This window comes from Primulina huaijiensis, chromosome 16 (assembly GCF_012295235.1).
Source record: "Primulina huaijiensis isolate GDHJ02 chromosome 16, ASM1229523v2, whole genome shotgun sequence".
Lineage (NCBI taxonomy): Eukaryota > Viridiplantae > Streptophyta > Magnoliopsida > Lamiales > Gesneriaceae > Primulina > Primulina huaijiensis.
This window is the reverse complement of record NC_133321.1, coordinates 18783371-18798161: the sequence shown is the minus strand read 5'-3', so window position 1 is coordinate 18798161 and position 14791 is coordinate 18783371. Positions and strand designations below refer to the sequence as shown.

At 35.6% G+C, this 14791-nt stretch overlaps 2 protein-coding genes across 3 annotated transcripts in view; one reads left to right on the top strand and one right to left on the bottom strand.

The window, feature by feature from the left end:
• Nucleotides 1-888: 888 nt before the first annotated feature.
• LOC140961199 (pentatricopeptide repeat-containing protein At5g66520-like) lies at nt 889-3073 on the bottom strand. Its single transcript, XM_073419561.1, has 2 exons — nt 1507-3073; nt 889-1212 (listed from the first exon to the last, which is right to left on the bottom strand). Exons 1-2 carry the CDS (start codon nt 3035-3037, stop codon nt 1118-1120), a joined length of 1626 nt encoding a protein of 541 aa, XP_073275662.1. The 5' UTR covers nt 3038-3073; the 3' UTR covers nt 889-1117.
• A 138-nt stretch (nt 3074-3211) lies between these two features.
• Nucleotides 3212-14791, top strand: part of LOC140961197 (nuclear pore complex protein NUP205) — a 34449-nt gene continuing 22869 nt past the window's right edge. For both annotated transcript variants that reach the window (XM_073419560.1, XM_073419559.1), the window contains exons 1-17: nt 3212-3493; nt 4064-4159; nt 5307-5381; nt 5587-5691; nt 5780-5890; nt 6851-7010; nt 7467-7552; nt 8610-8732; nt 8813-9031; nt 9208-9297; nt 10732-10893; nt 11824-11940; nt 12049-12255; nt 12886-12987; nt 13101-13244; nt 14075-14205; nt 14300-14419. In XM_073419560.1, coding sequence (XP_073275661.1) covers nt 3353-3493; nt 4064-4159; nt 5307-5381; nt 5587-5691; nt 5780-5890; nt 6851-7010; nt 7467-7552; nt 8610-8732; nt 8813-9031; nt 9208-9297; nt 10732-10893; nt 11824-11940; nt 12049-12255; nt 12886-12987; nt 13101-13244; nt 14075-14205; nt 14300-14419 — 2189 coding nt within the window. In that variant the 5' untranslated portion in view covers nt 3212-3352. The remainder of the gene's footprint in view (nt 3494-4063; nt 4160-5306; nt 5382-5586; nt 5692-5779; nt 5891-6850; nt 7011-7466; nt 7553-8609; nt 8733-8812; nt 9032-9207; nt 9298-10731; nt 10894-11823; nt 11941-12048; nt 12256-12885; nt 12988-13100; nt 13245-14074; nt 14206-14299; nt 14420-14791) is intronic.

Genomic DNA, 14791 nt, shown 5'->3' with positions numbered 1-14791 from the left:
GAGATCTCGATTTCCAGACCTCAAGTTGTATCATCCTCCCAAAATATATATCAATTGACCTAGGATTCATCAACATCCATCTAAACCATAAAAAATCAAAGAAATGGCCATGAGCCTCATCTCAATAAAGAGATGATGTCTCGAGTTCGAGACCTCAAGTTGTATCCACTTTTCAAAAAATTGAAAAAAGCAAAAAAGAAGAAAAAGAAACGAATCGAAATATGAACGACATTATTAATCGAACCTATCGAAATATTTTGGTTGAGTTTTGGTCAGTGTTTTTTTTGTGAATGATTGCACATTCATGAGCAGGCAAATCTTGCTACATAATTAGATCTCCTAAGAATGTGTTCCTTTTTTTGTTCTTTACGATACACATTAATTAAGTTATCCTCGACTAGGGGAGGGGCCAGCCAGCTTGAATACAAAAACAAACGAGTTTGAAAAAGTATTTTTATTAAACAAAACTTTTTAAAGACGTTTTCAGATAAATGAAATTCTGAAAGAGAAGTTGCAGTAGTTCAAAATCTAATCCCTACCAAGAAATTATATCTGCCTCGACATTGTATTGCAGGGTATATTAAATTTTTATCCTTTGCTTGCTCTTCTTTTTCACACTGAAGAGCATTCAAACAATGATACAAGTTTTCACCTCGGTTGCAGGTTTCTCCAGCCTACAGAAAATCACTATAGGACTAGTTCTCTCCACAATAAGAATGATGGCTGCAGCTGTTACAGAGATGAAGAGGCTATCAGTTGTAAAGGCTGTCTCGGACCGACATTCCTCGGATCTTCCTATAAGTGTATTCCTTCTGATTCCACAGTTTTTTCTAGTGGGATCTGTGGAGGCGTTCATAGATACAGGGCAGCTGGATTTCTTCATCACACAATCTCCCAAAGGAATGAAAACAACGAGCACTGGTCTCTTCTTGACAACTCTTTCGCTTGGTTTTTTTGTAAGCAGTTTCTTTGTGACAGGAGCCAATGGTGGCCAAGGATGGCTTGCAGATGATATAAATGAGGCGTCTCTATGGGCTTCTAGCTGTTTTGGGGTTTATAAATCTTGGGATATATCTAATATGTGCTGCGTGGTATAAACCACAGAAAGCTAAACCCGCTATGCAGATTGAGATAGCGCATAGTGGTGATGACTAAGTGTTGACCGTACGTAGGAGATGTTTTTTTGGGTTTTGAACAAGGAAATTAATCCACCTGATCCACGTATTAATTAATGTATAAAATTATACGTAATGAAATCAGTTTTTGAGTGCATTCATGGTTGCAAATTTGTCATATTTGATTATTTTCTACTACGATGTTTCTGTACATACATCAAATTTTAAAATAAAATTGGGATAAAATAGATATGATAGTTATGTAAGATAATATTTTTCTCAAGTAAAAAATCTAAACCTCTTTCCTATCATTATTCACTCTATTTTAAAAACGTACACATACAATTTCCCAATGTGATAAATCATGTCATAAAAGAATCAAGCATCTTACATATCTCTTCAGCCTGTGGATGTGACAGATCACCAGCATGGAACTCTTCGACCATTCCATTAACTTCAATCAAACTGCAGCCAGATTTTTTATTTGCTGGTCTCTCATCGATCAACTTCCTAATGCTCTTTGCTTCGGCCTCCCAACCAGCTTCCTTGTACATATTATAGGCAAGAACACGAATCCCATAGTCAATCTCTCCTCCATCAGTTATCTTTTTCCATACTCTATCACCAATTTCAATGTTCCCATAATTCCGACACGCCCCTAGCAGAGCTCCCCATATATTAGCATCCCTTTCACCGATACCACACATTATCTCATCAACATATATCTCGGCTTCCTCTAACTTACCAGACCTCGCCAAAAGATCGACCATACAAGCATAATGCTCGATTCTGGGCTTAATTTTATAGACGCTATCCATCTTTTTGAACAAAGACAAGCCTTTTTTGACCAATTTCGCGTGACTACAAGCTGTAAGAACAACAACAAAAGTGGCCTCATTTGGCTGAGCCCCATATGTGATCATGCTATCAAACAATTCAAGAGATTTCATTCCATCTCCATTCATTGCCGCACATGATATAATAGCATTCCAAACTCCACTATCCTTGTTACGAATATCATTAAAAACCGTGAAAGCCAACTCCAAAGCACCACATTTTGAGTACATGTCAACCAGCGCTGTGGCTATGATTGGATTCAAAGAGTATTTGCAGCGCTTAGCATAAGAGTGTATCCATAAGCCTTGTGCCAATGCACCAAGATGAGCACAAGCAGTGAGAGCACTCACAATAATCGACTGATTGGGCTTCAAACCCATGTCTTCCATGTTTCTATACAAAGAAATCACTTCCTTAAAATCACTAACCCTCGAATATGCTGCCATTAACGCACTCCAGGATACCACATTCCTTTCCGGCATTTCATCGAAATACTCCCTTGCTTTTTCCACGTTCCCCATTTTCCCATATCCATCAATCATTGCAGTCCACAATACCACATCTTTTACAGGCATTTCATCAAACAACATATGTGCTCTTCCCATATCACGTTTCAGCGCATAGAATTCGATCAATGCGCTAACAACAAACAAGTCACAGCAAAATCCTAACTTGAGGACATGGGCATGCGTCAAAAGTCCCATGCATCTATCGTCACCTAAAATCATAGAACATGCCTTCATCAAAGGTGTGAAAGTGTAGTTGTTTTTTATAAGCCCATCCCTTAGCATGTCTTTATAACATAAAATAGCGAACATGGGCAAATTAGATTGAACATATCCTCTAATCATCGTGTTGTATAAGAAAGTGGAACGGTGGCGGAGATTTTGAAACACCGCACGTGCATGAGAAAAGAAAACAGGGTTGCAGGAGGCCACAGTGAATGAGACAAGCGGTGCAATGGCAGCCGGGATTTGGGAGAGGTTGAACTTGAGGAGGTTGGCGTGAATCTGTTTGAGTTGGCTTAGAGTTCTGCATTTCTCAACGAGTAGTGAGGTGTTTGTAATCCAATTGGCTTCGATCATCTAAGTTTGTAATCAGTGGGAATGAGAGGGTATTTGAATAATCTGCTACAATCACATTTATCAACATCACATATATTAATAATTTTAAATACTTATTCAAATCTTAATAATTATTAATTTTAATTATTAATTATATAAAATAATACTTTCTGGCTGAAATATTAGTTAAATTAAAATTTTGAGTGGCGTCCTCCATCAACGCCCACCTCTAAAACCCTCGGGCTTTCCCGCCCTCGCCTTTGCAGGGTTCTCCCATTTTCAGCGGCATTCGTCTGCTCAATTCAATCTCTGTAGTTTGTTTATCAAGAAAGAAGAATGGTTTCACCCAAACAACTTATATCGATAATCGAATCTTCACTACTGGGGCAGACTCCACGAACTGCAGCACAGCGAATCGAACTCCTCCACGCTATTCGTCACTCTCTTCCTTCCCTCAAATCTCTCCTCGCATACCCGGTAATTTTTCAAAGTTTGGCTTGTTATGTTTATGCGCTCATCTTCGACAACTTCTTTTTTTTTTTCTAAATAAAATAAAATTCCCACCCCAGGGAGAGTTGGGAATTGTTAAAGAAACATGTTTTGATAGAATTTCAACCTTTTTCTGTTATCCCTTGCTTTATGAGGCTTGAGTGTGTAGGGAGAGCGAAGGTGCGATGAATGGTCGGTTGCTGACTTACATGTTCTGAAATTAAATTTTCGATTTTGTTTGGGGTTCTATGGGGTCTGAGTTATTTTGTTGTGTATGGTGACGATATAACACGTTAACATTTAAAACCAAATATAGTAGGCTTCCTTGTTTACATGTTTTTAATCAAGTAAAATGCACGATATATCACTGTGTACCTTCACATAAATAATGTTGTTAATGCAGAATTAAACTTGTTCAGACGTCTCTTTATTCTTTTAAAATATGTTTTCTTTTCTAGTAATCTTGATAAATTTATTCTTACATTGATGTTTTTACGTTTACACATTTTCTAATGTTTTCCAGTAAATTTTAATTTTTCTTTTCCTCAAAATATTTAGCCTCCCAAACCATCAGACAGAGCTGAAGTCCAGTCCAAAGAAGTGAGATTGCCAGATGTTGGGTCAATCCCACTTGACGATCAGGATGTACAGATAGTAAGTATCCATCTCTATTGCACTTTCCATATTGACACTGCTTGTTGAACTAAAATTCTTACACTGTCATACATTACCCGTTTGGTATCAGGTGTAACATATTATTAGGATTTTTTTATCAATGGAGTGTGTTGTTCTTGGAAGTTTGTTATTCTCATCCCCTGCTGTATGTCAATATTATGGGTTCCTCGGCCAAAACCAAGAACATTTTTCCTGAGGAAATTCAAATAAAGTAGGATTTTAAGCAAATTGAAATATTTAATTTAATGATCTCTTATTCTAGTTTGGTTTTAATAAATGAGATAATTCCCAAAGGATTGTAAGTTAGTATATGGTATCATTTTAGGATACGGTGATCCTTTTATTTTAGTTTAGGAAATGATTATCTTTATTTTAAATCATTGTACTCTCTTATATATTGAGGGATTGAATAAAGAATATCAGGAAATTATTCACAATTTTGTGTTACGAGATCTTAGATTTTTCTCCCAGCGAGCCTTAAAACCAAGATAATAAGAGGTTTACTTTAACGAGCCTCAAAATTAAAAAAAATGAATTATGATCAGCCCATAAATTACCACATAACATGATCCATAACTCGGAACCATAACAATCAAGTTTTTTGGTTATAATATTCAGTTATCTTTATGCCAATCTTGTGACTCGGGGAAATCATAGTGGAAATCATGGAAACTCTAGCGCGATTCATGATACCTGTTTTGAGCACAACAATCTTTGCCTCATTAGAAAATGGGTATCAATGATTCTTCTCCTTCGTAAGCCCCTCTGGTTTTCCCTGTGAGTTAAACATTTACATCGGTGTGCTACCCCGAATCACTGGCACTTGTACCTCTTCAATTATACGACGAGTATGCTAGCATGTCTAAATAACTGCATTACCTTTTATTTGGCTATATGCTTACTTGTCTTTATACCTTTGAGGTGTTAAAACTTTGTTTCCATCCTTAGCTGGACATTTTGCACTAATTTGAAGGTTATATGCATCTCTATGTCAGTTTTGATTTTTTTCATTCATGCTTAACTAGAGAAATTGCCGGGGCATTGTTCTTCCTTGCTATTATTAGGGTGGGCTTCTCACAACTTCTTTGCTTTTTAATTTAAATATATTAACATGTTTGAGCCACAGGCTTTGAAATTGAGCGAGGATCTCCATCTCAATGAAATCAACTGCGTGCGTTTGCTCATTTCGGCCAACCAAGAGGTAATCCGTGTGGTACTGGGTAGATGTATTTTTCATGTATATACTAACATTATTAATGAAGACTGAAGTATAGAACAAGTCTTTTCTACTTAGGCCAATGAAGGCCTTCATATTGTACTTTTCTTTAACTTACTAATTTGATATTTAAGTGGCATGTTTATTTGCTTGCTGTTGCGTGAAAACTCACATATATTTCTTCTTTCAGTGGGGTTTGCTTGGTCGAGAGCCAGTAGAAATTTTTCGCCTTGCTGCTGGACTTTGGTATACAGAGAGAAGAGACCTACTAACATCAATTTTCATGATGCTGAGGGTATTTTATTTTCGAGTCTTAGTTGCATGGTTGGAAAAAATTAATTTTTTATTCTCAATAAACTTAATTTTTGATGGATTTTTTTCAGGCTGTTGTGCTCGACCAAGGTCTTGAAGCTGATCTTATTGCGGATATTCAAAGAAATTTGGAAGATCTTTTACATTCTGGACTTAGACAGCGATTGATTAATCTTACTAAGGTTTTCATATCATATTCGGTTTATTTTGAAGGTGTTTGGCTAAGCTTATCTTTTGGTATTTATTTATTTTTTGTTTGAGAGCTTATGCGAGTGATGCTATGTAATATGATGTGAAATATTAGGATAAGAGCTTAGAAGCTCTAAAGAATAAGATGTCAGAATCATATAAGCTCTTTAGATATTAGTTAGGAGTCTCAATTTATTTTTTCATGAGTTGTCAAACTACTTTAGTTTGTAAATGTAAATACAATATGATGTCCCATTTAGCTAATGTAAATCATCTTAATAGTTCCTGGAGATTGTTTCGCCGAAACAAGTCAACATTGTTTAGTTAAGATGACATCTAATCTATTCATTACTGTAAGCATCTTATGAATACTTGGTGCTCAGAAATTATAATGTAAGGATAGCCGAAAGAGGTGGTGTTTTAGCAAATGAAGTAGTTCGTTATATGAGCATCTGCTTAATTTATATTTGCCTTTGTGTTCACATGTTTATGTGTTCGTTCATTGTTTAACCCTTGAATTTCGGCAGTTTCTGGGAAATAAGTTGCTATATGTGATACTTTGAAAGAAACAGTTGCCTTGTTGAAGATGGCATATGTTCAACTGTTACCCTAATTTACTCCTGGGGAACTGTTTGAATAGTCCTTTAAAAGTTGCTGGGATAGCCCTTCTGATGACATCAAACTTTCGTGTTTACTTATCCTTTAGAGTTTAGACATTTTTGAAGAAGGTTGTGCTACTGACATGTTTGCTCTCAACTGGGCAATGTATTGGGATTCAAAGCCCTAGTCATCTGTGTTTGGAAGATCTGTTTTTTCCCTTTTCATTCTTGTAGTTCTATTATTTTACTTTTTATCGATTTTGTATTCTTATGTTGCCATTAGTTTTGTATTCTTTATGTTGTCAGTGATTTTGTATTCTTTATGTTGTCATGTTCCTGTACTTACATCTACAGGAACTTCATAGAGAAGAACCAACAGGATTTGGCGGGCCTAGTTCTGAACGCTACATTCTTGACTCAAGGGGTGCTTTAGTGGAAAGGAAAGCTGTGATTTCCAGGGAAAGGATCATCCTTGGCCATTGCCTTGTCCTTTCCATTTTGGTTGAGCGTGCAAGTAAGATTAAGATAAGGGAAATCTACCAAACTTAAAATGTGGAGTGATATTATGTTTAGATCTAATGAATAAAGTATGATACTGAGTTCAATGCTACAGATAAATAATACTTCTGTTTCTGACTATGATGTATGACCTGTTTTAGATTGGAATCTTGAAGTCTACGTACCACTAAAGTTTACCTTACCCTTATATGATGATTCTAGATCAAGACTCAAGTGACCGGATAATTATTTATCATTGGCTCCTGTAATGATGTATGCTCTGTTATGACTTTTTATTATGTGTTTTGATCTGCTCTTGTTTGAACGTTTAGTTTCTCCTTAAAAAATGCATTGCTGACGTGTGCTAGCTACTATTTAAGCCTGATCCAGGTTTTGGGTTTGTAACATCACTGCAGGACTTCTCTTTAAACGAGGAAGTTCCTAAATTAACGACCACATTTACTTGCTGCAGGTCCAAAAGATGTCAAAGATATGTTCTTTGTTTTAAAAGATTGTGCCAAGGAGTTTGGTGTGAGCACCGATCCATTGCAGCATCAGGTCTTGGCATCTTGTTGTATCCTAATCTTTAATTCTAATTACCTAGTTTGTTGGTGCATTATTTCTCGGAGAGTATACATGCTACCTTAACCACAGCAATGATTCCATGCATCTCTGAAGCGGTAATCAGTTTTCAGATGTTACACAGAATAGAACTTGAAAATTATAAAAAGAAATCGAGATTTATCTAGGAAATTGCCATTTCACCTTCAAAATTATACTCTGTAGAACCAGGGTTTTGGTTCTTTTCCCTTTCTTTCAGCTGTAAATGTATAAAGCAAGGAATCACGATTTTTATGTGAATAATGGAAGTAGTAGAAAGGAAGAAATTATTGATTTGGAAAATCTAGGTCATACAAGCTCAAGAGGAATATAAGTATCAATGGGGGGGGTAAAACATGATGGAACTTGCTGGGAATGGATAAGGTCATGCACGTGGAGATGATTTGGTTTTGTGGATGGGGAGGCTTGGCCCGTGCATGGACTCATTGTAGGGTACACATGTCAAATTTAAGTGTGGTTTTGATGCCACGATGGCCTTAATTTTATTTTTGCTACTATATTTATTTGCATTCTCCGGGCTATTTCTTCAGAGGGCGCACATGTATGTAGGAAGGCTTTTTTGTTCCCTAAATCTATCATCATTCTATCTTTGTATTATGCGCTGGCTAGAAAACTTTCAAGCATAAATGGTTTTCATGATATTCTGCTGTTTTCATGCTTTCTAAAACAGTATAATTGTCATATTTACTTGGATCACGATTCTTCGATAGGTATGAATACTTTTGGCATTGGAAACTAATATCTGTAAATAGGATTGGGGATGAGTGGAGAAAGATTGAGAGTGTTATCGAACATTTACCTGATGCTTTCCTGCTTTTAAACTTTCTCGGAGTCCGGTGAAATCCGAATATCATAGGAGATGAATGGAGAAAGATTGGATTAATTTTTATACCACTTGATTGATTCTGTTTTCCGTTTCTCATTAACACTCTTTTCTTTAATTTTGATATTTTTGTTTCCTATGCTACTTATTGACTATCCTTTCTGCATGCAGATTACATATAGTCTTCTGTTCTCTCTTGTAATTGCTATCTTATCAGATGCTTTGAGTGCAATAACCGATAAAGTGCCAGTCTTGTCTCATGATGCATCGTTTAGGCGTGAATTTAAAGACATTGTAAGATGAATGCTTACTTGTCTGATTTTTTAACTGTTTCTCGCCATGTTGATCCTCGATGGAGGTAATTATTCTTTCAGGTGATGGTTTCTGGAAATGATCCTATTGTTGAAGGCTTTGTTGACTGTGTAAGGCTTGCATGGGCGGTACATCTGATGTTGCTTTGTGATGGAAATGATGCACAGGACAACATAGATAGTACTATTTCCAATGACATCTACCCATGTTTAACGGTCGTTTTCACCAATAATATCTTCAAGTTTTGGCTGGACAAGGTTCTTCAAACCGCTGCATATCAGGTTGGTGATTGATCATAATTACTTAGGAAAAAATATCTAATAATTACCTATCTTTTTTCTATTCTTTGACTGCAAATTTGAAAGCTGTAATAAATTAAGTATTTATGAAATATGAAGGGGTGCCTCTTTAATTCCTTGAAAGAAAATAATTTCTGACATTTCATTATGTTGTGCAGAACGATGACGAGGATATGGTCTACGTGTACAATGCTTATCTTCACAAGCAAATAACATGCTTTCTTTCTCATCCGCTTGCCAGGGACAAGGTTGGTTGAATTTCAAAGTTTTTATTCTGTTTCATATGAGTATCATACTGCTGTTGAGTAATGACTGTAGAAGCTAAATATCATCACTCTGAATAGTTTTTTCTAAGGTCTTAGGTTTTTTGCAATTTTATCTGTTTGTTCATCATATGAATGTTATTGACACGTGATGAATTAGTCATGGAGGTAGAGCTATAGCTAATGATATTTTTCTGTGGTTTGATGTTGTTCGTTTTAGTGTTTTGATCGGTGCTTTCTACTCATGTGAAAATGCTAAGGTAGATGATGGTTACTAAAAGGAGAGTGTTAAGCAACAAATTTGTTATTTACCTAAATGACTACCCATCCTAGATAGAATGCTTTAGAATCAGTTGAGACATTGTTTCTGCAAATTCATTTATGGTGCCTAGTTGCACCAATTTCGTAAGTGTGGTTTCTTCCCCCTCGAGTTTTGAGCAAGAGCTTCACTCAAATTTGCATGTAAGATCATCACGATTAAAGAAATTTTGACTCTTTTTATGCTGGCCCAATTAGCAGTTTTTGAACAAAGAATATGCATGCTGTCAACATCAAGCGAGCCTCTGTATGATAAGTTCTTACAGAGCAAAACGTTGGAGTTGTGTTTTCAGTTGTTGACAATGTAAAAACTGAATATTTTTTATTCATTTTTGAATGGCTACATTTGGTAAATTGATGCCACATGGTATATTATTTTCATTTTGTCATTCAGACCCTGCAATTCATAATGAAGCTTCTGTTTGTTTTTGTGGTAGGCATCTGTAACTTTCCATGGTAGTCTATTTATCACTTCAAATATTATGTGGTATCCACTCATAGAATTACCTACTTTTGTAGTAGGAATGACATGCTTCTTGATTTGTTATGTGGGTCTCGATATGGGCCAAAAAAGAACTAGTTATCCACAAAGTGAATTGGCTGAAATATGAACATTCATATGGGTATACGGTTAGACCAGTAGATATTTAAAAACAACTATACCAATGAGTTGGTTAATTGTTATTTCTTAACCGATTGAGATGGTTTAGGTATCTCCTATGATTGTGCAAGCTACATTTAGTGAAAAATGAACGGTGTGGGGGTATTGATGCTTAACCTAGAGTAAGATGTAAAATGAGGTGATATGTAGAAGATCTTGAACCTTTTTGGCTCAACTTCAGAAATGGTCCTTTGTTTTCAGGGTGAAAAAAGAGGATTCATGTAGCAAAGTGAACTACATTTACTTCAAGTCTTTATTTGGTTAGGTCGAGATGAGATTCATGTAGAAGTTTTTCTTGACACCAAATGATTTCCCTGTAGCTTTTGCATTATATCAGATTTAATGCTCTTCTATAATGTGTGAAATGCGTACAATTTTGTATTGCATTCTTCATATGATCATACTCGACGTTAATTATTAATTCAATCACAATTTGACAGGTCAAAGAGGCTAAAGAGAAGGCTATGGCTATGCTTAGCCCATATCGTATTATTGCTACTCATAATGAGATGAACGACGGCAGTGGGCAAACTCAAGAAACTTCTGCTATGGCACAACCACCTTTTGTCTCCCTTTTGGAGTTTGTGAGTGAAATTTATCAGGTCTGCACTATTTTTCCCTCTTCCCAACTGTTATTGTCAAATGTGTTTTTTTTTGTTTTGACGACTAATAATATGACACATGAATTACTAAGTGATTCTGTGATGATTTGTAGTGTTGGATAGTCGTTTTTTTATGTAAGAACTAATTTTATTAAGCCATTTATGAGATCTAAAAATGATCTATTACTTTATCAATGTACTTTTTGTGGACATATAGAAATGTGATGTACTGCTTTTTATACCACCAAAGTAAATCAGTTGGTCATGTTTCTTTATATTGCATTCGGACTTGGAAAAGTGAAGGCATGCGTTGAAACAGGCGGAACCCTTCTTTCTCTCGTATCATGGATGATTGATCAAAGCCATTTTCTTATCTTATTTTTCTGTCACTGTCAAGAAAAAATATGGCGGATTAACTGATAGAAATATCAGTTAATGAACGAGCCTCCCATCTATTTTTTCACTTGATATCTGATTAGTTAATACGCTTTTTCTGTAAAAAAAAATCAGTAACACAATCTATGTTCTGAAAACTATCAGCTCTAGTTTAATACTTTCTACTTAATTGGGTTCAATAATTGAGGACAAAATTCTGATCTGTTGACAAGTGTATTTCCCTGGTGTTGCTGGTTTGTGTTGGCTTTTGTAATACGTCTAGTAGTGTTTTCCATCACGACCATTTTCTGTACTTTGCACCTGATGAACAGACGTTGACGAGGTTCTTATGAATTCCTATTATTGTGTGTATGTATACATGTTTTTTAAAATTGTGTTCTAATAAACTGCTGCTTCGTAATCAATTTTTTGTGTAATTATTTTGAAAGATAAATTTGTTTACGTAATTTCATTGAGTCAATTTTTCTTCAAACAAGTGTTTGGCGTGGTAAATCTGTCAGAGGAATATATTTTGACTAAATTTGCTTTCTTCAGAAGGAACCTGAGCTACTGTTGGGTAATGATGTTATATGGACATTTGTGAAGTTTTCTGGTGAGGATCACACTAATTTTCAAACACTTGTAGCATTCTTGAAAATGCTGAGTACATTGGTATGTATGATCAATTAACATCCTATCAGCTGCTGAAAAAATACTATATAAATCTGTTATGCACTGTCGTACATTCAGTTATTGGAAGCTGCTTTATATTTTTATTAGGCTTGTAAACCAGAGGGTGCTTCAAACGTTTTTGAGCTGCTTCAGGGAAAATCGTTTCGTTCTATTGGGTGGAGTACCTTGTTTGACTGTTTATCCATTTATGATGAAAAGTTCAAGATGGCTCTACAGAGCCCTGGAGCAGTGCTGCCGGAGTTTCAGGAAGGAGATGCAAGAGCTCTTGTGGCATATTTGACTGTCCTACAAAAGGTGGAAAAAATTATTCTGAAATTTTATAATACTCCCCATGCTCAAGGAGTTCTAATCGGCGGATTTGAATCTCACCAGGAAATTCAACATAATGCTCTCCATTGTCCTATCATTCCTGCAGTTTTAGTAGTGATGGTTCTTTGTTAATTAAATTTAGACTTCTGAGTTCACAATGCCACAGTGTTTTCTATTAGAAATGATATATTGTTTCAATTGTGCACTTTTGGCTGTCAGTGCAGAAAGGTTTTAGAGGCTTTTTTTTTGTCACTTCAACTTTCTTCTTGAAAATACCTGGTGAACCTATTATGCCGTGGTGCCAGGCTAGTTAGTACCTCTTACTGATTTGTGGATACATTCATATTATCTTCTCTAAGTTTATTATCTTCTCCAAGTTTATCAGATTCAGAATCTGAAACATGCCACTCACCTTGTCATTGAAGTTCTTGCCTGATTTTTGTGTGTCCAAGTATTTGGATATTTGGTTGCGAATTATCAAGACTCCACCTATTTTGTCTTGTGCCTACTCGTACTTTTATGGTCATGGAAAAGCATAGCTACCTTTTGGTCTATACATTTTATATATAGAAAGTATGTGATTTTTTTTCCTTTCTATTTTTCTCCTTGATGAAGGTTGTGGAAAATGGGAACCCTATTGAGAGGAAGAACTGGTTTCCGGATATTGAACCATTGTTTAAGCTCCTCAGTTATGAGAATGTGCCTCCTTATCTCAAGGTTCACCATTCTGTTTTTTGCTTCTCAGTTTTGACCATGTCCTGTTGTTAAAGCTGCTCAAATTGGTTCCGCTGGTATCTGCTTCCAACAATCTTCTTCATTTGTGTTTCCAGGGTGCTTTGCGTAATGCCATTGCTGTTTTTGTGCATGTATCCCCTGTTATGAAAGATACGATTTGGAGGTACTTGGAGCAGTATGATCTACCAGTAGTTGTTGGGCCTAGTGCTGGGAGTCGTGGACATTCTGTGGACACTCAGGTTGATCGTCTTGGTATAGCTGGTTGTATTTTAATGGTTAATTGATAATGGCACTTTTAGTTAGAAAGTGAGCGAGTTTTGAGAATTCGAATACATGAATATATCAAAATAGCCAGTGAATAATTTTTATCTCATTGATGTAATAAGTGATAAATTCATTTGTGGTTGAATTTTTTTGGAAATACTATTTCTCATGTGAAAATAGAAAGAATTGAGGAAAAGCGGATTGGGTAAGTGCTATGTGAACTTCAGATGAAGCAGAGAAGGATTTATTTCTATCAATAAAAAAAAAAGAAAATGAAGGTAGTCGCTTATTCATGTTGTAGAGAATGGAGAGAATTGTATTTGAAATGACCTAGTAGGAGCCCAGCATAGATCTTGCTTCTTGAAACATTGACTTAGCTTTTGGCCAGTTGAAGTGGTAATTACCGAAAAATGTAACTTCACTTTGTACAAAACAAACTGATGCAATGCCCCTAAATTGTTCTGGGATTTCTGTGGTTTGATTTTTCATTTTCAGCTGGTGGACTGGACTGGAGAGAGTACATGCTTTCTCTATTTTCGGTTACAAGTTGTAACTCCATCTCCCCACAATGAAACTTGATATGCTGACCAATTATTTATGGTTTTATATTAGAAAGGTTTTTTTAATGTCAATATATTGGATTAACTAAATTGTTTATTTGAACTAAAAACATAGTCGATGTGACTGGTCATCATGAATAAATGTTTAATTTATGGATGATGTATTACATGATAGTTGGTCTAATATTAATTTATGTTTCCAACTTTTTGATTTTGATGTCCCAAAATTTAATCGTTATATGCAGGTTTATGATATGAGATTTGAGTTAAATGAAATTGAAGCACGAAGTGAGCATTATCCTTCAACTATATCATTTCTCAATCTCTTAAATGCTCTTATTGCTGAGGAAAGGGATGTCAGTGACAGAGGACGAAGGTATTCGGTAACTCATAAATAACTTGTTTGTTGTCTTGTTTTTGTTTCATTGTCAAATATTTCCTTTAGTAACCTGGCATAAATTCTTTTCCAGATTTATTTGCATATTCAGATTTATCTATGACCATGTATTTGGTCCATTCCCACAGAGGGCCTATGCAGATGTTTATGAGAAATGGCAATTAGTTATCGCTTGTCTCAAGCATTTCCAAATGTGAGTTCTCTTACTGATTACTGGTTCAATGCTTCAAGAATCTTCTACGAAATTTTGGAGTATTTACATTCATGCTCCCTGTGGATTCATATAATTACAGAAATATCTCCTTGATGTTTGAAATTTTTACCAATCCTCCGGTGACATCTTTTGAGATCTGATGGATCTTGCATCTGCTTCTCCTTGTTGTAATGGGAATAGACTCCAACCTTGGAGGGTTTGGTGTAATCAGACCAAACTTCAGCTCATATAAATCCAAATTACCCCTAATTAATATTGAGATGCCACTTTATTTTTTCTTCTAATTTTTAAATTGTTTTTTTAATTTTGGTACTGAAGTCTACTGTCTACATAAACTTTGGAGATTGAAAA

What these genes read in the sequence shown, in the direction of transcription:
- LOC140961199 (XM_073419561.1), bottom strand. Translation starts at nt 3,037, where the DNA reads ATGATCGAAGCCAATTGGATTACAAACACCTCACTACTCGTTGAGAAA. An exon ending in TCCACAGGCTGAAGAGATAT is followed by an intron (nt 1,213 to 1,506) that starts GTAAGATGCTTG and finishes TACGTGGATCAG; the next exon opens with GTGGATTAATTTCCTTGTTC.